At 46.0% G+C, this 22977-nt stretch overlaps 1 protein-coding gene across 1 annotated transcript in view; it reads left to right on the top strand.

The window, feature by feature from the left end:
• The window catches only part of greb1 (growth regulating estrogen receptor binding 1), a 351042-nt gene that overhangs the window by 205012 nt on the left and 123053 nt on the right, over positions 1 to 22977 (top strand). Inside the window, exons 8-11 of the mRNA XM_078541600.1 lie at positions 95 to 235; positions 6721 to 6846; positions 20622 to 20759; positions 21763 to 21948. Coding sequence (XP_078397726.1) covers positions 95 to 235; positions 6721 to 6846; positions 20622 to 20759; positions 21763 to 21948 — 591 coding nt within the window. The remainder of the gene's footprint in view (positions 1 to 94; positions 236 to 6720; positions 6847 to 20621; positions 20760 to 21762; positions 21949 to 22977) is intronic.

The raw sequence follows: 22977 nt of genomic DNA, 5'->3' as shown, positions 1-22977 counted from the left end.
TAAGAATGTGATGCCTCCTTATATTCCTGTCTGCTAAAAGTCTGTTTTTTTTCCCTAACAGCATAACCTTGACTAGACTTGTTTGTGATTGCAGGAGCAGCAGCAGATCAGGCTTTTTCGCGAGCTGTTACAGGAGTTTCTGCAACTCACAACACCAGAGATTCATCCAGGCACCAAAACCCATTGAAGGCCAACAGCTTATCCTGTCAGAATATGTCAAGGCCTTCAGTGATAGGTACAGCAATTGCATGTCTGTTTTTATAGTGTGAACTGTGGCTCAGTTGGTAACTCAGTTCGTGTTAGAGGCACATCCCTCAAATGCGATAACCGAGGCCATGTCTGCTGTCTCAGGTGGATATAAAAGAGCCCATGGCACTATTTCTAAGAAGAATAGAGGAGTTATCCCTGTGTCTTTGCTGATATTTAATTATCACTCAATCAACATCACTAAAGAAACAGATTATCTGCTCATTATCACCTTGCTGTTTGCGGGAGTTTACTGGGTGCCAATTTGCTGCCATATTTTCTACATTTTGTTATGACCCCAACTGATACCACTGGACAAGCCTGATCCTAGGGTGCAACTGAGCTTGATAGATCCTAACTTTTAATTTTTGTTTAGGTGTGTGGAGAGTGGCTACTGAACAGAGTCACAGGAGTCAGCTAATGAACTTTTAACAAAAGAATAAAACACTTATTTAACAAGAAAAGATGAACTATTTTACAATACTCCTTCACCCACAACTATAGCTTTACAGATATATACAGATTTGTAAGGATAACACAAGTTACAAAAACTATCTTACACTCCAATGTTCACAATAAGTACATAGTCCACGTAAACCATTTGGCGACCTGTGGTCAGGCACACCACGCACTGAAACAAAGTGATTGATGCCACTCCAAACAGATACTATGAACCTCTCATCAGCTCCCTGCAGAGGCTTGTCACACAGTGAACCAACCAGTCTCACTGAACTCCGTCTTTCACACGAGGGTTTCCAATCCCCACTCTCCAAGAACTTGCTTTGGAATCTTCCCCCAGACAGACACTTACTCTCAGACGCCTTCTGGAAGGGTCCATCTCCAGGGTTTTAAACTATCCTTCCGATGTTCCACTCCCCTGGGTCACCACATACATTCAAGCTTCCTTCCATGCACTCTCTCTCTTACTCAGCCATACCAACAGTACACCACTGCTTCACATGCCCATAGTAAAGAGTTACAGACCTTCAGATATCTCTTTGGACATTTTGACTTCTCTCAAGCCATTTTTGATTTAAGTCTGCTTCCTGCAGCTTTTTTCTTTAAGCTTGAAGCCTTCCTCTGCTACCTACTCTTAACTTCGTTTAACAGGACCTTTTCCAGGTTCCTGTCCTTCCTTTGATTCAAAGGTCTTCTTGGGACTTTTCCCTGTTTCTGTCTCATTTCTTGGCCTAGGGACCTTTCTTCTTTAGCTTGGGACTTGCTATCTGCACCTTTTCATGTCCTGCCTGTTCTGGCACCTTCTTCCAACTGAACTCAAACTGCTGTTTTTTTTTGTGTGTGTGTCTCTTCCTCTGGACCCTTGTTGCTAGGCAACACCACAGTTTTTTCTACTCGTGTTTGCTTTAACTTCTCTTAGAGTTGTAAAACTCATTAGAAATGCAGGTATACAAATAGAGCCTTAGATCTGCTGTCTACACTCAAATTAAACTAGATCCCAGGTTTCACCTTTTAACCCACAAATAGAAAAAAATATAAATTAAACTTAAAGATATAACTTATTCCTAACACACCCAAATACACATATAATTTACTTAAACTATCTCTATTTCCTAACAAATTCAATAGTAATGATACTTCAAAAAGACTTAATTGGCCGTAAAGCATTTTTTGCATCTGAGGTCAGGATGGTGCTGTACAAATGAAAGTTCTTCTATTTTTTCTTTCTGTTGTAATGTCAATCAGTATTCACAGCTCATTTTGGATAATAGATTCATTCTCACTGACTTAATGACTCCAGAATGCAGTTGTAAATTTTGCTGCATACATTCCTTTATGTGTTAGTGACAGCAGTAGGTTGTATCTTTCTTTGCTTACCTCATTGTCATGGTATTTGAAAATGCCTTTTGACTTTCAATTGTTATTCATTTGGAAACATAGAAATTTAAACTGACCTCATCAATACTAAACTGATTTCTGCTTCCTGGCCTATAAAAACATAAGAAATAGGAGCAGGTGTAGGCCATACAATCCCTTGAGCCTACTCTGTCATTCAGTATGATTATGGCTAATCTTCTGCCTCAAATCCACTTTCCCACCGCCTCCTGTACCCCTTGATTCACTGAGAGATCAAAAATCTGTCTATCCCAGCCACAAATATATTAATAATCCACAATCCGCTGGGGTAGGAAATTCCAAAGATTCACAGCTCTTTGAGTGTAGAAATTACTCACCTCATTCCTAAGTGATCGGCCCCATACTCTGGGACTGGGTCTCAGATATGTCCAGGTAACTCCATCTTCAGTGGTACAGCCAGCGATGAGGGTATAGCCTCTGTGACCTTCCTGCCCCTTGCCCCTCTCCTCTGCCCTCCTCATTCTTAGGGTTGTTATTTTCCTGTGAAGGATGTTGTTCCCCATCGTCACTGGACCCTAAATCTGAGAGTCACATTGCCATTGCCAGCTGTTGCCTTCCTTGTGCTCAGGCAGCCACCCAGTTGTGCCTGGAAGCCTTGCCTCCTCCTATTATATGCTCCGGAAATGCCAGGAGGCTGACGACTCCCTCACCATCTGAGCATGCAGTTAATGCCCATCCTGCAATCTGCGCATATCCAATGGTACCTGTGTGCCTGTTACGCCTGCAGCCAATGTTATTCACTGAGCAAGCCAAATCCCAGAAGGACACTTATCTTACTGATCATAACTTTTTTCTTTGTATCTTGAAAATGAGGAGAAAACTACTAATCCCAAAAGCATAGAACTCCAGTAACTCTTTTTTAGGATTTTAAAATTAAAATATTTATAAACAAGAAGAAACAAAAACTTAAGCACACAAGATTAAAGTTACATGGATAAAACAGTCTTACAAAACAATCCCAAAAAACCCACTTGGTCAAAACACACAATTAAACTACTTGGCAATAGCTCTCTTCTAGATTTTTAACCATAAAATCCATCAATATTACCCAAGACAAAACTGTTGCTACTTTAATAAAAGTATACTACATGACTTCTCACTCTCTTCCACTCTGCTGTGCAAATCCCAGGAAGAAAGATTTGGAAACAGACTGCTTTCTGAAAACAAAGACTTTTCTCACTTAAAACTGGATGGCTGCTTCAAATTCACAACTTTTCTCAGCACAGCGCTGGTCCCAGGTAATCTCCCCCACACTGCCAACAACAACCCAATTAAACATCTTTCCTTAATTATCCTTTTCCCTTTTGATCTTAGACTCCATTGTTCTAAGCACCTCGTTGAGCTCAATCTTTCCAAAATATAAAAATCTTTCATGTCAACTCATTGCCTCCACTTTCGGGTAAAATTAAATTTAATAACCTTTGCTGGTTTACATATTAAATCTTTGTAAATTGTAAAAGTCCCTTGTCACTTCTAAACTTCTTTTGAAACTTAACAGCTGAAAAGTCAAGTTCCTACTTATCTTATAATGCAAATTTCAAACCCAGCCTATTTACCTGTACATTCAACTGCACCATAGCCTCTCATTACAAATGCACGCATTTAGCAACTTCCCCTTTCATCTCTTTGCTCCCACAGACAAGCTGCCTTCACTAATCTTTCTCCAGTTTAATTACAAACACATACATGCGCACACAAACACTCTCAGCCTTCTTTGCAGCGTACCACCATATTCCCAAAAATATTTTAAAACACATCCACCTTCATAGTGCCAATGGTTGAGGTCCCCTCTGCGCCATTCTTCCTTTTATGTGCCCAACTGATTCCCTGGGGTGACCATGACTGGCTTCCTGCTGTGTTGTCACCTCCATGCCCCTGGTTTGCCCTTGACCTAGTGTGCAACCTGTCCACCCTCACCAAAATCTCAATGCGCTTGCAATGAACTCTTTAACAGCCTCATTAGTGGATCAGGTGGATTCTCGGGACTGACCCCTCCCCAGTCTGGTGCTGGGAATGGCGATGGGAAAGCGGCACATTGGCCAGTGCCAATTTTAAGCACCTGCCCATCTCCATTTCCAGCCCTACATGTATAGAATGTTTGACCATATTTGTCAAATTTTCCAAGTGGGAAATAGGGCTATCGTGCATTCTCTTTTTCATTGACATTATGATTAAGGTGCAAGTTCACTTTTATTGCAATAAACCTTGACATAAGGGTGCTGTGTTGAACCGCTGTCTTACAAACCTGAAACCCTGATCAACAGAAACAATTCTAGCTTTTTAATAAATTGTGGATAAGTAAATGGCATTTGGCAAAGTGACTGAACAGATAAAAGTGAACAGCTAGATATTGTAGAGGGTTCCTATATTATCAGCACTAGTAGAAAATATCTTTTGCAATCTTCCACATCCTGCCCATTTCCACTGTCAACAGCCACAATTATCATTCCAACCAAGAAGCAGGATGGTCTGAAAGACAAATTTCTTCATGGCTGCCATCAGTATAAATTGTCAAATCGGCTGACATTGGGGTTGCTCCAAGCAGTGATGTTCTGCATTTCAAGGAACCCAGCCCGATAACAGGACTGTAGGAATCCACACACACACTGACAACGCCCATCTCCACCCAGTTGCTGAAATGCTCTCCATGCCTTTGTCACCTGATGACTCAATTATTCTAATGCTCTGCTGACTAGCCAACAATTGTCCATTTTCTGTAAATGTCAGCTCATCCACGTTTCGATTGTGCAATTCTTATCCCATGCCATCTGATCTATATTGATTCCTAATCTCTCGTCAGCTGAAACTTAAAATACTCTGTCCGAAGAAGAGTCATATTGGACTCGAAACGTTAACTCTGTTTCTCTCTTCACATATGCTGCCAGAGCTGCTGAGTTTTTTCAGCATTTTCTGTTTTTGTTTCAGATTTCCAGCATCCACAGTATTTTGCTTTTATTAGAATACTCATACTTTGTTTGAAACCCTTTATGGTCACAGTCCTTACTTTCTATGTAAAGTCTTCCAGTGCTACAGCCACAACAAACTTTTTGTTCCTCTGATTCTGGCTTGTTGTGCATCGCCTCTCCTTCACTCCACCATTGGCAGGCATATCTTTGGTTCAGTAAACCATAGGGGAGAATCTTCAGCTTGGCGAGTGGGGGTGGGGCCTGCTCCCCGAGGCATAAAATGACGCGGGGTGATGTCAGGCGTGCGCCCCGACATCACCGCGCGTCACTTAGATTCTCAGTTAGGTTAGGCGGGCAGGCGAAGAGCCCAGGCGGCCTTGGCGTTTCTCATGGAACCTCATCCACGGGCGGGATGAGGTTTCATGAATGATTTTAAATTTTCTCAAAACTTTTTATTGAAATTAATGCACATGTCCCAGCTCATGTGACCGTTTCACACGAGGGGACGTGTCATAAAATTTTTTTCAACACTTTATTGAACTGTTAAAACTTAAAACCAATCTCCCTGAGGCACCTCTGTGCCTTAGGGAGATTTCTGCACTCATTAGCGCGCATGCGCGAAAGAACGCATTCCCGACTCAGGGAACTCCCCACCTCCCACACAGCGCTTCCAGATGCACGTCATGCTGGGCAGGCCTTAATTGGCCCACCTACGTAAAATGGCAGCGAGGACCCGAACGGGGGCGCCGATCGGGCTCGCCCCTGCCCCCGCACACCACCTCCCCCAATGGGGGGAAAATTCTACCCATAAACTCTGCTTTCTCACCTCACACTTATTTTGCCAGTCACTGTGGAAAGTTTGAACCTACACTGGAATATACAACCTTGTTCAAAGCTAACAACTTTTCGCCGCCAAATGCGAACTTTACCTTTTTAAGATCTTGAACGGCCTGCATCTGCTTTTTCCAGTGTTCCTCAAGGACTGGTGGTGTGTGTAATCCCCTCGCCCTGCCTCCATGCCCTTGTTCTTTGGTGGGGTCCCTGCACCACTCCCAATATTTGTGGGGAGATCACTGAGTAGTGAATTAAGAAAGATCATGGGAGATCACACTGGTAGAAACTGGTGAGCATTGTCCTTGCTAGATGACTACTACTCTGGAAAGTCTACCCAGTTGTTTGTGATAAGGCACAATCATAAAACTGGACCTAGGCCAGTTAGGAGTGAAATCAGGAAGTATTTTCTCTCTCACACAAGCTAGTAGCAGTCTGGAATTCATTTCCCCCAAAAGGTTGTAGATGCTAGGTCAATTGAAAATTTGAATACTGAGATTGATAGATTTTTGTTAGGGAAGGGTATCAAGGGAGATGGATCAACAGCAGCTAAATGAAATTAAGGTACTGATTAGCCATGAGCTAGTTAAATGGCAGAACTGGCTCGATAGACTGAATGGCTTATTCCTGTTCTGAGTTAAGCAGAATTCCTGTATTTGTGCCCATTTCAAAGCCTTGCAATAAAATTCAGTGCACAGTGGAACAAATCCAAGTTCATGCTTAAAACTAACTGGTTTTAATTTGAAAAGGTACTCATTTTGATTGTTGGTAACAACTTTAAAGATATGCAAGCATAAAATTCTAGACGTTGTATGTGCATGCAATTATCATAATTACTGATACCTTTTGTGCTCTTGAACAGGCAACTTAGCTAATTCAGGTCCTCCAAAGAAACGGCACAGGGGTTGGTCACCAGATGCATCATCAGCAACAGAAACGGCCTCTATTCAGAGCAACCCACTGGCTCAAAATTCAGGAAGCAAAACTGGTAAGATGTCTCACTAACATTCTCACTATCCAGTTTCTGTTTTTCTTATTTCCAGTTCTTTTTCCTACACCGTTGACTATTAATTTATTTATTGTACGGCTATCTGGTACACATGAAATTTATTTACAACCTTTTTAAAAGTTTAAAGGTGCATTAAGTCTCCATTTTACATTGCCCTGTTTTAAGTTGTTTCACTTTAACATCGGTCATTTAATGGGGTCTATGCTCTGATTTACCGTCGCAAGTTTTGTCTTAAAGTTTTTCATGTTGGTCTGACGTAGGGCCATGTAACCCGATCAGATCCATTTTGGCCACTCCCTAACCCTTCGTCTCACTGTCAACCCTCTGGGTTTGCAGCCCCTCTCACTCCCTAGCCAACCCTCACGCTGTTCACCCTCCAGGCTTGTAGCCTCTGCTGCTCCTTGACCCACTTGCATATCCTTCCACACCCCGACTCTCTCCCACTGGCCACATCCCCCTCCTCAACGCCTTGCTGTGAGTGAGCAGCGAGAGGTAGGAGGAGCAGCTTTGACTTCAATTCAAAGGGTTCAGAAGGAGGGGGAAATCTAGCCTGTATTTTAATGGGAAAATCTGATTCACCTAGAGTTGTTTCACTTAAGGTTGCATTTTTCAGGAACACAACTACCAACATTAAGTGAGGATTTACTGTATCTAATTGAGTATTCTTATTCTGGTGAGGTATTCGGGTTCACAGGGTAGGGTTTGGGGTGGAAATTGAGTGTTTGGGCTGTGTGTTCCAATCTTTGGTGTGGATTATGTTTCACACCCTCCTTCTCCAAATGCAAAATTGGCACTGGTCTTTCCATCCTCACTCTTTACAAATGGTTGTGCGTATAATTGTATCACTTATTAAGTTGGCTAATTTCATAATCTGTTCAAATGTACTTGCAGCAAAATTTCTCATTGTGTATTACACTGTTGGACTAAAATTTTAGGCATCCGTGATGGGTTTTTAAGCGTTTCCATTTATTGTATATAAATGATCAACGGCTCAAACATGATAGCCCTGTCCCACGAAGGACATGATTAGTGTGTCATTTTTAAGTCTTGAGACCAATGATAAAATAAACTTCAACTAAGATGGAGGGAAAAAACACCGTATAATAGTTTTATGTCATCAGTGAGAATGAAAAGGAATGAAACCAGACTCAGCGCTCAGGATCGACCTCGGCACCAGAAACAACAATGGCAAACTCAGCCCTGTCAACCCTGCCAAGTCCTCCTTACTAACGTCTGGAGGCTAGTGCCAAAATTGGGAGAGCTTGTCTCACAGAATAGTCAAGTAACAGCCTGACATAGTCATTCTCACGGAATCATATTTTACAGATCAAGTCCCAGGCTCCACCATCACCATCCCTGGGTATGTCCTGTTCCACCGGCAGGACAGACCCAGCAGAGGTGGCAGCACAGTCATATACAGTCGGGAGGGTGTTGCACTGGGAGTCCTCAATTTCAACTCAGGGCCCCATGAAGTCTCATGGCATCAGGTCAAACATGGGGAAGGAAACCTCCTGCTGGTTACCACACACGACCCTCCCTCAGCTGATGAATCAGTGCTCCTCCATGTTGAACATCACCTTGGAGGAAGCACTGAGGGTGGCAAGGGTGCAGAATGTACTCTGGATGGGGGACTTCAATGTCCATCACTAAGAGTGGGTCAGCAGCACCACTGCTGACCAAGGTGGCTGAGTTGTAAAGGACATAGCTGCTAGACTGGGTCTGTGGCAGGTGGTGAGGGAACCAACAAGAGGGAAAAACATACTTGACCTCATCCTCACCAACCTGCTTGCCGCAGATGCATCTGTCCATGACAGTATTGGTAGGGGTGACCACCGCACAGTCATTGTGGAGACAAAGTTACACCTTCACATTGAGGATACCCTCCATCGTGTTGTGTGGCACTATCACCATGCTAAATGGGAAAGATTTTGAACAGAACTAGCAATTCAAGACTGGGCATCCATGAGGCGCTGTGGGCCATCAGCAGCAGCAGAATTGTACATGAACACAATCTATAACCTCATGGTCTGGCATATTCCCCACTCTACCATTACCATCAAGCCAGGGGATCAACCCTGGTTCAATGAAGAGTGTAGGAGGGCATGCCAGGAGCAGCACAAGGCGTACCTAAAAATTAGGTGTCAACCTGGTGAAGTTACAACACGGGACTACTTGGTTGCCAAACGGCATAAGCAGCAAATGATAGTCAGAGCTAAGCGATCCCACAATCAATGGATCAGAGCTAAGCCCTGCAGTCCTGCCTCATCCAGCCATGAATGCTGGTGGACAATTAAACAACTCAGTGGAGGAGGAGGCTCCACAAATATTCCCATCCTCAATGACAGAGGAGCCCAGCACATCAGTGCAAAAGATAAGGCTGAAGCATTTGCAACAATCTTCAGCCAGAAGTGCCGAGTGGATGATCCATCTTGGCCTCCTCCGGAAATCTCCAGCATCACAGATGCCAGTCTTCAGCCAATTCAATTCACTCCATGTGATATCAAGAAAAGGTTGAAGGCACTGGATAGTTCAAAGACTATGGGCCCTGACAATATTCCGGCAATAGTACTGAAGACTTGTGCTCCAGAACTTGCTGTGCCCCTAGCCAAGTTGTTCCAGTACAGCTACAACACAAGCATCTACCCGGTTATGTGGAAAATTGCCCAGGTATGTCCTGTACACAAAAGCAGGACAAATCCAACCTGGCCAATTACCACCCCATCAGTCTACTCTCGATCATCAGTTAAGTAATGGAAGGGGTTGTTAACAGTGCTATCAAGTGGCACTTGCTTAGCAATAACCTGCTCACTGATGCCCAGTTTAGGTTCCGCCAGGGCCACTCAGCTCCTGACCTCATTACAGCCCTGGTTCAAACATGGACAAAAGAGTTGAACTCCCAAGATGAAGTGAGAGTGACTGTCCGTGACATCAAGGCCTCATTTGACCGAGTGTGGCATCAAAGAGCCCTAGCAAAATGAGTCAATGGGAATCGGGGTGAAAACTCTCCACTGGCTGGAGTCATACTAGCACAAAGGAAGATGGTTGTGATTGTTGGAGGTCAGTCATCTCAGGTCCACAATATCACTGCAGGAGTTCCTCAGGGTAGTGTGCTCGGCCCAACCATCTTCAGCTGCTTTATCAATGACCTTCCTTCCATCATTAGGTCAGAAGTGGGGATGTCGCTGATGATTGCATAATGTTCAGCACCATTCGCGACTCCTCAGATACTGAAGCAGTCCATGTCCAAATGCAGCAAGACCTGGGCAATATCCAGGCTTGGACTGACAAGTGGCAAGTAGCATTCATGCCACACAAGTGTCAGGCAATGACCTTCTCCAACAAGAGAGAACCTGACCATCACCCCTTGATGTTCAATGGCATTACCATCACTGAATGCCCCACTATCAACATCCTGGGGGCTACCATTGACGACAAACTGAACAGGACTAGTCATATCAATACTGTGGCTGCAAGAGCAGGTCATAGGCTAAGAGTCCTGTAACAAGTAACTCACCTCCTGACTCCCCAAAGTCTATCCAGCATCTACATGGCACAAGTCAGGAGTGTGATGGAATATTCCCACTTGTCTGGATGAGTGCAGCTGTCACAACACTCAAGAAGCTTGACGCCACCCAGGACAAAGCAGTCCTCTTGATTGGCACCACACTCAAAAACAAACATTCACTCCTTCCACCACCAACGCACAGTAGCAGCAGTGTGTACCATCTACAAGAAGCACTGCACAGATTCACAAAGGCTCCTTCGGCAGCACCTTCCAAAGCCATGGTCACTACCATCTAGAAGGACAAGCAACAAATAGATGGGAACGCTACCACCATGAATTTCCCCTCTAAGTCATCCTGACTTGGGATTATATTGCCATTCCTTTGCTGTTGCTGGGTCAAAATCCTGGAACTTCGTCCCTAACAGCACTGTGGGTGTACCTACACCAAATGGACTGCAGCGGTTCAAGAAGGCAGTTCACCACCACATTCCCAATGACAACTAGGGATGGGCAATAAATGCTGGCCCAGCCAGCAAAGCTCACATCCCATGAATGAATAAAAAAAAATTCCACCATTACTTTCAAAAAATCTGTTTTCCATTATTTAAAGTGTTTGACCTAATTTATTTTTGCTGGATTTACTGTTGCACAGATTATACACACCAGATATACCGAATGGCAGAGAGCAGTAGTGGCTTTGTAGCCCCCAGGAGCATCCCTCATTACTATGAATTGCCTTTTAAACAGGCAAACTTGGAGGCTCTTGTTCTTGAAATAAACAAATCTTGAAAAACTCTAGATTATACATTTTTCAGTTTTTGGAAATATATGGTAATTACCTTTGGAAATAGTTTGCAATATAAACAATTGAATTTACAATTTCTCTGTTGTATATATTATTTTGTTAGCTTGTGACTGAGTTTGAATTTGTGACCATTTCAAATCCTTGCAACAAACTGAATATGCAAGGAATGCAAGAAACATGCAAAAAGCATTTCATTCTCTCTACATTATTCATGAGCTTTAATTAAGCAAAGTTATCTTTTGCTTGTTTGTAGCTCAAAGAAAAATCAAGCAATACACTGCAGTGCAAAGAAGCAAAATAATTGATCAATAAGTGTTAACCATGCAAGTGCAATTCTATAGTGTTGCCCTCAAGGAGTTCAGGACACAAGCTTCAAAATGCTTTTGAGTTAAGTTACATTTTGGCAATTCTTATGTATAGAGTACTGGCACATGGCGACAATGGTGCATTTATGGAGTTGCAGTCTGGTATCTTTTCATACATTTCGCTCAAGGTAGCTGACATAGTTGTGGCAAAAGGGACAGTCCTCCACAGGGTTTGGAGAGATTTCCAAACGCATAAAGCCACTGGGTGGGATTGTCCCAGAGATGCATAAAGTGCGGTAGTGGGCGGGTAAAACGATGTTTTACCCATCGGCCGTGATGGTGGATTTTTGCGCCATATTGCCTCAAACCCGCCACGTTATTTATTCATTCCTGGGAAACTTGCCGTTTTCACGGCGGGCAGGCTCTCATTTGCCCACCCGCCATCACCTCGCCATTCCATCACGCCGGGTGCCATATTTAAAGTCGAGATGCACACGCACATCTCGGTGCTTCTAGACCACAATTCCTGCAGGGAAGGTGTCCGTGAAAGGTAAAAAGACTGCAGCCCCCAAGTTTAGCGACATGTAGCTGGAGCGCCTTTTGGATGCCGTGGAGTCCTGCCGGGATGTTCTCCACCCCCACTCTGTCTACAGGATGGGCAGCGGCATGACCGCCCAGGCTTGGGAGGCAGTGGCAACGGTGGTCAGTGCCAATGCCCTATAAAAGAGGACAGCCACCCAGTGCCACAAGAGGATGAATGATCTCCTCCATTCCGCCAGGGTCAGTCACTCTTATCACTCTCAACTCACGCACACAAAAACACATCTCACATCCACAGGGCCCTCACTCATTGCCAGTTCAAGGGACATCACCATTCAATCTCTCACACTCACTGTCATTGTCTTCATCCTGTCCATGGGACCACTCAGCACCCACGCAGGCCAGGCATACTTGTCATCTGGCCTGGTAGGTGTCCTACTTACATTTTCTCCATCTCTATTCATGCAGGACAAGCTGGCACACAACAACAGGGAGAGTTTGTAGGTGGAGGAATGCCTGAAATCAAAGTCCTCATGGACTTTGAAAACAGAGCCATCCAGTTGGCCAATGATAACCGGGACCGGTCCTGTGCTGATGGTGAGTTCGGCGGTGCTCTACCAAGTGAGGATCCAGCAGTGCAACATCCATCAGACAACCATGCCCTGAGTGATCTGCCCTGTTTCACCGGCCACTGCCATGCACTAATTATCTCTCTTTGCTTCCTCAGAAACATCTGGGAAACAGCCGAGGGGGTCTATGACCCAGGGCCTCCAGTCGAGCCCCGATGAGACCTTTGAAGAGGAATCTGAAGGTACTCTTCCTGAAGTCCCATCACAGCGCTCACCCACACCCTCCACCAGTGCAGAGAGACACACATCGGAGGGACCTAGCTTTAGAGTGGCCTCGGGATCACAATCTGGTGAGCACATCGCACTGTCTGATCCACAGCAGGCGGAGGCAGGGACTTCCCAGGCCCTCTGAACTCAGCGGGCTGCTGGAGGCCAGAAATTTGCTGAGTCCGAGTCAGATGACGAGCCTCTGGACTCGGTCATGTCACAGTTACTGCAAAGGCAAGCTCGGGAACATCAGGAAGGGATGTCCGCTGCACTCCTCGGGTTACGAGGCACAATGGAGGAGTCCTTCCGCCTTCAGTCTGAGGTGATAACGCCGGCATGCCAACACATTGCAGCTCCAGCTCCACAGGCTGAGGAAGGTGCCACTGCCACTCAACAGGACCCCGAAAGCAGGCCGGGGCCCTCCAAGTATCGACCCTTCAGAGGATGCCCAGCAAGGCCAATACAGACAGGGCATAGCAGTCACCGGGCTGCCTCCACTGCCACTGTGGATGTCTGGGGACCACCAAGATGTAGCAGCAAGGTTAGGAAAGTTTAAAAAGATGTAGTTGCACAGCCTGGGCATGGGTGTTAATCACTTGTATATAATGTTCACTCTGGCCAATAGCCTCCCAATCATGACTCTCTGCCTATGGCTCAGTGTTCGTGTCACCTAGATGTGAAACTTTTCTGCACAAGATAAAGGCAGGTGTCTCAGTCCCTGTGCTTTGTGCAGCCTTCAAACCAAAGTGATGGTCCAGCCTCACACTACCCTGGACACATTACTGATCCCTGCACCTCGACGGTACTCGTCATTGCTGCCAGAATATCGTGAGCAGGCGTCACTGGGTTTCGTCATTCTCTCTGTGTGCTCTCAGCACCTTTAAGGTGGGGCTGGCCCCCATCTCTTCAGTATCTGTGACCCGTGACACTGTGCTCCTGAAGGGGTCAGGTACTGAAGGCTGACAAAGGATCAGATGCTTTTAAATTTTCATGGCTGCGTCTCCATAATATGACCCTGATCACAGAGCGCAAGCGAGCTGCCCTTGGCCAGAGAGGAGTCAGGCATTCTCAGAGGCTAGGTGAAGATCTATGGAGTGTCCTCAATGTATGTTGTCATCATCCTCCTGCAATCGAACAACTGTTAGGGGCTCCACTGCATCTCCATGACAGGAGCATTATCACATTATCGTGCTGCCATAAGCCAGACTGGAGTCAAACGTTCATAGATGCAGTGCAAGGGTCTATGGGGTCACCTTACTGCATGTTGTTGTCGTCACCATCCTCCACAAATCTAGCAGCTATGAGGGCCTGCTGAGCGCCCCTGCTGCACCTGGCCAGCGCAAAGGCCTCATCCCCATCACCGCCTCCTTCGAGGACCACCTCATCCTCATCCCCATCGGTGTCCTCATCGGAGGAGACCTCCAGTTCCGCCATCTCCTCCTCAGACAGCTCGTCTCCCCGTTGCAGCGCCAGGTTGTAAGGAGCACAGCAGATGACAACGATGTGTGACACCCTCTGTGGACTGCATTGCAGGGCTCCACCAGACCGGTCAAGGCATCTGAACCCCATTTTCAGTATCCCGATGGTCTGTTCCAAAAAGTTGCGATCTGCAGCATGAGCCTTGTTGTGCCTTCACTCTGCTGCAGTCTGTGGCCACCGCCCGGGTGTCATCAGCCACGGCCTCTGCGGGTAGCCCTTGTCTCCAAGGAGCCATCCCTGCAGTCTCTGTGGACCCTGGAAGACTTCAGGGATCTGTGACCGACTGAGAATGTGGGAGTCGTGCACATTCCCTGGAAACCATGCGCACACCTGCAGGATACATTTCTGGTGGTCGCACACCAGCTGCCCATTCAGCAAGTGGAACCTTGTGTGGTTGATGTAGTTCACCATATGTTGTAATGGAGATCTGAGCACCACGTGAGTGCAGTCAATCGCATCCTACACCCATGGGAATCCTGAGATCTGGGCGAATCCAATCGCTCTTGCATCATGGCTTTCCTGGTCCTGGGTGAAATGCACAAAGTTGTGTGCCCTCGCAAAGACGGCATCCGTGACCTCATGGATGCATTTGTGGGTGGAGGCTTGTGATATACCACTGAGGTCACCTGTGGAGTTCTGAAAGGAGCCACTGGCATAGAAATTGAGCACCACGGTCACTTTCACGGCCATTGGCAGTGGATGCCCTCCATGTCCCTGTGGTGCCAAATCCTGCAGTAGCTGGCAGATGCGACTGACCAGTTCCCCAGACATGCACAGTTTTCGGCAACACTGGTTCTCGGTTGTCTGCAGGAATGAAAGGTGGTGTCTATAGACTCTGGATCTAGCTAGGCACCGACCAGCGACAGCTCGCTGTGGCTCTTTGGTGGCGTGTGTGGGAGCCCCAGTCGCTCTCTCCTGAGGGTGCTGCTCCTCCCTCTGCCTAGCCAGGAGCCCCAGTCATTCTCTCCTCCATCATCTTTGCTCTCTGTAGGCCATCAGGCCTACAGCTAGCTCACCAGGCTCCATGATCCTGATGTACTCTTCCAATAGGTTGAAAGGGAGAGACACGTGGTTAGCATGGGTGTACTAAGAACCTGTCCTGGTTAAGTGTGAAGGCTGTTTAATGCTTCCTGGAGAGTGCTGGCCACCACTTGGATGGCCAGAGATTGGTGCGCTGTGTAGCTGCCCTCAACTCCACCCACCTCCTTCCCACTCCACCTGACCGATTGGCGGTAGCTTTGCCCACTGGACTGCATGCTCTGCTCTCAGCTCAGGCACAGGCATTCTCCTAACCCGCACTGCGAGGCTGCACTGTTAGCTTGAACCATGGGTGAGACTGGTCCAAACCAGGATGCTGACATTGCAAGGGGCTGTGAGCACCTCCAGCAGTGACTGCTCCATGGCCAGTTTTAGTAACGAGATTGTACAACATGTGCAGCTATCCAACTGTTCTGCAGTCCACTAAAATACTCATGACTTTGCAGTCTGTGCCGGGGGGTGAAAAGCTTTGGAGCGCTTGGTGGCACTTTGATGCCTCTGTGTTACTTGAAGGGGAGGGGTGGGGGGCAGATAAGCTAGAAGCCTGACTCCAATCATATCAATGTGGCGTGCCTGAACTGTCTCAGTTATCGAGGCATGGTGATGTTATTTAAGGTGTCCCTAATGCGTGGCCACTTCCCTCGCCCACCCTACCCCTCACCCCGGATGCTTGTGCACTATATTCAACTGCAGGGCTACCCTTGCACCACTCCCCTCCACCCCCCTCACCCTCCCCCACCACCACCCCCAACACTCCACAAGCTTGAAGTGCAACAGGCTACCCTGGCGAGTGCTGCATATCGTTACTGTGCACTCCCCTCCAAGTTTCCCTCAAAGTGCAGCCCGCCAAATGCCCGCCTTTTGTGTGTTATTGTGAAACACGTTGGCGTGCTTTCCCGCCAGTGTAGATGGACGATGCAGTGGGTTGGGGCTGGGGTGGTCATTCCGGCAGGCAAGCCTAATAATTATGTACTGATGTATTACACTGAGGCTCCCGACATCCGATTGCGGGAAACACGGCCCATCATCGGCGGGCTGAGCGGACGATTGCAAATCGATCGCGCCGTATTGTCTGCTCACGCCACCGAACATGCCTGAGGCCGGTGGGCACAGAAAATCCCGGCCACTTCTCTCTTTGTGCCATGTTTTTAGGTTACTGACAAAGTGAGGTGGTGGACATTGGTAGTTTTTCTACTTGTTAGATGTTTTCTTGCTAGTTGTTTTGTTAACTGCTGAAAGCTGATTGGTTCTGATACCAGCTTCATACTTTCTCATAGTTTAATTGTCTGTTGCTGATCAGTTGCTGTTTTTACTTATTTGCCATCTGAGTTAGTTGGATGTATCTGTGACCTGTGTTTTGCATATTCGTGTTTTTAGTTGGGATGTGTAAGAAAGGCTGAACTTTTCAAGTGTGACACGATAGAAATTTTTAAAATGGGTTCCTGGGATGTGGATGATGCTACTAAGGTCCCATTTAATGTCCATTGTGTTGTCCTGAGAAGATGGAGGGTGTTCTCAGTGAACAGTTGCAGCCCTTGTAGTGATGGTGCTTCCATCCTTATGTGTCAATACCAGTGCCATTCTGTGAATGTGACACCGAGTAGCTTACAACTTTCACATTGGGCAGAATCTTGTTCATGTATCGGGGGCTTTGCCTGCTGTCTGGAGAGCCAGTGAGAGACCCACGCTCTTTTTTTGGGATGGCACGCTGTGCTCAATGTGAATCAGGCAGTGCTGCAGCCAGTGGCAGGCCTTCCCCTGGAAACGAGACCCCAGGGACAGGGGTCTCGCTTACCGAGAGTTGCCAGCCAATCAGAGGCTGGCAGCTCACGTGCTCACCAGCGCCACTGGGGAGGCCATGGAGACCTTGGAGTGACATAGGCCACAGGTGGCTAATGTGGGGGGGGGTTTCACAGGGTTGGATTATGGGGAGCGGGGCGCAGCGGGTCGGCAGTAAGGGCAGGGGAGTGGCTCTCAGCCTGGGAGTACATGTACTCAAATCATTGAAGGTGGCAGGTCAGGCTGAGAAAGCTGTTAAAGACACATAAGAACCTGGTCTTTATAAATAGAGGTATAGAATGCAAAAGCAAGGAAGTTATGATGAAAAACAACTTGTAACTAAATAGTAGCACCTTTAGTGTAATGGAACATCCCAAGAAGCTTCACTGGAGCATTATTTTGTTTTATATGACACCGAGCCATAGAAGGCAATATTAAAGCAGATGGTCAGAAGCTTGGTCATAGAGGTCGGTTTTAAGGAGTATCTTGAAGGAGGAAAGTGAGGCAGACAGACAGAGAGGTTTAGAGAGGAAATTCCAGAGCTTAGATCCAAGGCAAGTGAAGGCTGGCCACCAATGGTGGGGCAGTTCAAATTAGGGATGTTCGGGAAAAGAAGCAATGGTGACATGAGCAACTTTTTCACACAGTGATTGGTTGGGATCTGGAGTGCGCTGCCTGGGAGTGTGGTAGAGGGGGGTTCAGTCGAGGAATTTAAGAAGGAATTGGATTGTTATTTGAAAAAGGAGAATGTGGTGGGTTACTTGGAGAAGGCGGGTGAGTGACAGTAAGCGAGTTGCTCCTTTGGAGAGTTGATGCAGACATGATGGGCTGAATGGCCTCCTTTTGTGCTGTAACCATTCTGTAATTCACGAGACCAGAATTAGATGACCGCAGATATCTCCGAGGGTTTTGGGGCTGGAGGAGATCACCCAGATATGGAGGGATGAGGCCATGGAGGGATTTGAAAACAAGAACGAGAATTTTAAAATCAAGACGTTACTTGACTATGAGCCTGCAGAGGTCAGGGAGCACAGGGTGATGGGTGAACAGGACTCGGTCCAAGTTCAGACACCAGCAGCAGAGTTTTGGATGACCTGAAGTTTACAGAGGGTAGATTGTGAGCGACCAGCCAGGAGTGCATTCGAATAGTCAAGCCTAGAGCTTGGAGGAGAGTTTTGGCAGAAGATGCGCTGAGACAGGGGAGAAGTCTGGTGGTGTTACAGAGGTAGAAATAGGCGGTCTTAGTGTGAATATGTGGTTGGAAACTCATCTTGGGGTCAAATATGACACCAAGGTTGCGAACACACTGGTTTAGTCGCAGACTGTTACCAAGGAGAGAGATAGAGTCGGTACCTAGGGAACAGAATCTTTATAAAAACACTGGAGTATTGTGTCCAATTCTGGCCACTTAGGAAAGATCTCAAGGCTTTTGAGAGGGTGCCAAAAAGATTTATGATAATGGTTCCAAGGATGAGCAACTTCAGTTATGTGGATAGATTGGAGGTGCTAGGGTTGTTTTCCTTATCGAAGAGAGGGCTGAGAGGAGATGTGATAGAAGTGTTCAAAACCCTGAGGGTTGTAGATAGAGAGAAACTGTTTCCAGTGGTGGAAGGACCGAGAACCAGAGGAGACTGATTTAAGGTGATTGCCAAAAGAACCAAAGGCGATATGAGGAGTGAGTAGTTGGGATCTGAAATGCATTGCCTGAAAGTGTGGTGGAAGCAGATTCAATTGTTGTCATCAAAAGTAACTGAAAGGAAATAATTTGCAGGGCCATATGGTAAGGGTGGGGGAGTGGGACTAGCTGAGATGCTTTTGCAAGGGGCTGGCTAAGGCTTAATGGGCTGAATGCCCCCCTTCTGTGCTGTAACCACTCTACAGTACAGTCCCCACTATAAGTTGCTCCACTTTAAGTCAATCTGCTTTAACATTGGTCAGTGTTTAGCACTGGAAGATTCGTTTTGAAGTCATTTGGCGCCAGGCCTGATGTGACCCGATCGTCAAGTTGGAGTGGCCTCTGACCCCCCCCCCCCCCCGAACCCTCCCACTTACTGCCAACCCTCAGGTTCTCAGCCTCTACCGCTCCCTGACCCTCCCTCTCGCTGCCAACCCCTTAATTTGCGGCTTACCTCCTGAAAGCCGAAACTGCTGTTCCTGCCTCTCGCCGTTCATCTCCAGAGCTCTTGATCACAGCGAGGGCTCAGGAGAGGGAAATGGCGATCGGGAGAGGCCGGGGAGCAGGAGGCTTGGTGAGAGAGAGGGTCAGGGAGCGGGATGTGCGGAGAGTGAGAGGTTCGTGAAGCAAGATCAGCGGCGAGCAGGAGAAACAGTGAGCAAGGAGGTAAGTAGAAAGTTAGCATATTTCTATTACATTTTTAAATTTATTATATTTGAAAAATTATTTCATTCAACAATATAGGAATTTAGCAATGTAAAGTATTTCAAACTGCAGGATATAATGTTTTAATGTTTTTTTTCTGAAGAGACATCCTACAGAACCTAACTAGAACTTTTACATTGGTTTTAATGGCAAAATCTGAATTGTTTAAAGTTGCACTTTTCAGTAACACAACTACAACTTTAAGTGACTACTTAATTTACCTGGGGATATGGTGATAATATCACTGGATTAATCAGCCAGAGGTCCAGGCTTATGCTTTGGGGACACAGATTCAAATCCCACCATGGCAGCTGGTAGAATTTAAATTCCATTAATAAATCTAGAATATAAAGCTGACATCAGTGATTGTGACCATGACAAGTATCATTGATGGCTGTAAAAACCCATTTGCCTCATTAATGTCCTTAAAGGAAGGAAATATGCCATCCTTACCTGATCTGGACCACATGCGAGTCCATACCATAGCATTGTGACTGCCTCTTAACTTCCCTCTGAAATGGCCTAGCAAGCCATTCAGTTCAAGGGCAATAGGGATGGGCAACAAATGCTGGTATTGGGTAGGTTACAAATAGGAAACCATAGCTTGTTGTACAAATGCTCAGCCTTGTTGTCAATCACCAAAATAAATTCTAGCATTTTAAAGACATTTCCTGATTGTTCAGATTGACCAATTAACATTCTTTGTCCGACTTGGAAACGAGATCCAAGGCAAAAATAATTCCTCAAACTTCTGCGATCTCCCTATGCCAGTTCCTGACACAGCACTATTTAAATAGGTAAGCTCCCATTTCACTTGTGATGTGATCATGTGGCTTTGATTGTAAAATTCTATAATATACACCACTTCCCCCTTCCCCAGACTACACGTGAGCAATGGCATTGAAAATCAGTTACTAGTATATCGACATTACTAAAATATATGTGGACACTCAGTTGTTATCTTGTTACTCCATTTAGGTGCATAACAGTCCAAGTCAATGCAGAAAAGGTTTGCATTGCACACTGAATTGCCCATTCTTTTCAATGATGGCTCATGAAATTTATTGTCTCCTTTTGCTGGTTGCAGACGCTGTGGAATTAGCTTACATGACTCAATCCAGCCTTTTAGGACCAATTCCTTCTCCACTTACTACCTCAGAGGAGCCTGTCGTTGTACCTGACAATTTACTTAAAATCTGCCGGACCAGACCTGTGATTTTTAAAGGTAAACTAATATAGGTTAGTCATTTAGGCGTCAGCTTTCATTGTTGGGTGGGAGTTGGGGACAGAGGGAAGAGTACATTGTGCGTGAGCCTGGAAGCGGCTGGTGCACGGGCACAAGTTGGGGCCATGGAGGCCCTGTTGAATTTAACAGTGGGGTTTCATAAAATAAAACTACCTGGACTCTTGCCCCTCCTCTGGCCGAATTCATTACCCTGACCCAGGGGAGTGGGGCAAGAGAGGGAATTTGTCTACAGTAGACCATAGCCAGTGTCCCGTGGGAACAATTGCTGCCAGTCAGTGGAAGGAGGTGTTCCATGGCATTCAAAGTAAGACTGGGGAAAGATAGGATTCCCTTGCTTTGCGTGACCCTGGGAAGCTGGTTTGGGAATGCCCAAGAACTTCTCAAAGACCCAACGAAAGTACTCTGAGTTTAAAGAGAAGGATAATTTTTTAGAAAAATGAAGGTGACCTCTTCTGGCCAGTTGGCTTCTCCCTCCCTGTTTCTTGTCATATATGACTCTTCCTAGTTTCACATTAATATTATGTCGTGGTGCCAGTAATGTCAACAGGTTGTGATTTCTGCATCTTAAGTAGACCAGTACTTCTTTTTGGCGGGAGCCTCGTGCATTGCCTGAATGACAACAGTTAGTTAATATTATGGCAGCTGGGAATATGATGGGTTGGAGGCAGGATTTCAATCTGCAAGATTTTCATTTGGTCTTTGCTGTCTTCAGATGGAGGAGGGCTGAGTAAAATGGAGGGCATAAAATCACAGTCTATAATTTACTTAGTACTCGTTATCTTCTTGTCTGCCAAGTCGAACGGCAGAAATGTTAATTCACTTATTCACCGAAACGAGAACTTTGCAACGAATTGTTTACTTGTAATTATAAAGAAATTTTAACTGCAAATGTGAATGTCTATTAATAATGCCCATAATTAATCAAATGAAATAATTAATGGTTGTGAAGAGGGAGGATAAATGCCACCATTTCATTTTTTAGGCCATGGCAATCTTCCATACCTTTGTGGCAATCTCAATGATATAGTGGTCAGTCCACTGCTGCAGAGCTGCTACAGAAACACTCAGTCTTTCCCCCGAGTATATGAACAACACAGTACTTCTGTGACTACGGTATTGTCCATAGAGATGCAAATTTTACTGACTGTGTACTACCTAGCTCAACTTGGTAAGTGTTCACTTTTGTTTTCTGATTCTTAAATTATGAGTTATTATTCTGGAGTTAGCAAACATTTTACGTAGTTGAGTTTCATTATTCTAATCAAAGCTATATTTTGTCGGCACACTAAATCTGCGGCAAAAACTCTGGAATACTGTCCCTAAACCGCTTTGCCTCCCTCTCTCTCCCTCCTCACTTAACTTACACCTTAAAACCCACCTCTTTGAGCAGGCTGTTAGTATCTGTACACACATCTCTTTATGTAACTTGGTATTGAACCCTGTTTGATCATGCTTCTGTGAAGCACCTTGGGAGATTTTCAGTATAATGGTGCTGTATAAATGCACATTGTTGCTGCTGTTGTTGCAAAAGATCAAGGCCCAGATTTTGTCCCCGGGTTGGGTTTGCAGAATCAGGACGTTTTTCAGCTTGGTAAATCTGACCTCTAAAAATGGCTGCCTGCAGGTCGGATTTTGGGTTGGAGGATGGGAGCTGCACACTGAAATAGGAGTTGAGGCAGACGACCCTGGCACGAATGCAGAGGCAGGCTGGACGCTGGACCTTCCCCTGCGCTCCAGCACTGTGTTGAAATAAATAAGCAATAATAATAAAACATAAATATCCCTTCAGCTCCCCCCAACACACTCCCTATGTCCCATCCATGCCAACCTGTGCCAACCCATGCCCCCATTCACCCCGCCATGGGCCCTTCATACCCCCATGTCAACTCGTCCCCATTCACCTCCCATTGCCCCATACCCAACTTTTGCCAACTCAATCTTTTTCCTTATCGCCTCCATGCCAACTCACCTAGTATCGTTGGACAGTTCCTTGACAGCTGGACAGTTCCTTGTCAGGTGAGCAGCTCTTTGACAGCTTGACAGTTCCAATGAATAAGTTTATGCATAAAAATTGCATAATCATGTTCACTTTAAACAATCCAAAGGGTGCCTTACCTCTCCCAAATGTGTCCCGGGACCCTATCCATAGGGATACCTTATCTCTTTAAAGGGGTAGCCTGGCTATTCAAACAAATCC

This window comes from Cetorhinus maximus, chromosome 5 (genome assembly GCF_964194155.1).
Source record: "Cetorhinus maximus chromosome 5, sCetMax3.hap1.1, whole genome shotgun sequence".
Classification (NCBI taxonomy): Eukaryota; Metazoa; Chordata; class Chondrichthyes; order Lamniformes; family Cetorhinidae; genus Cetorhinus; species Cetorhinus maximus.
Note: the sequence above shows the minus strand (reverse complement) of the source record. Positions and strands in the feature narration are given on the sequence as shown.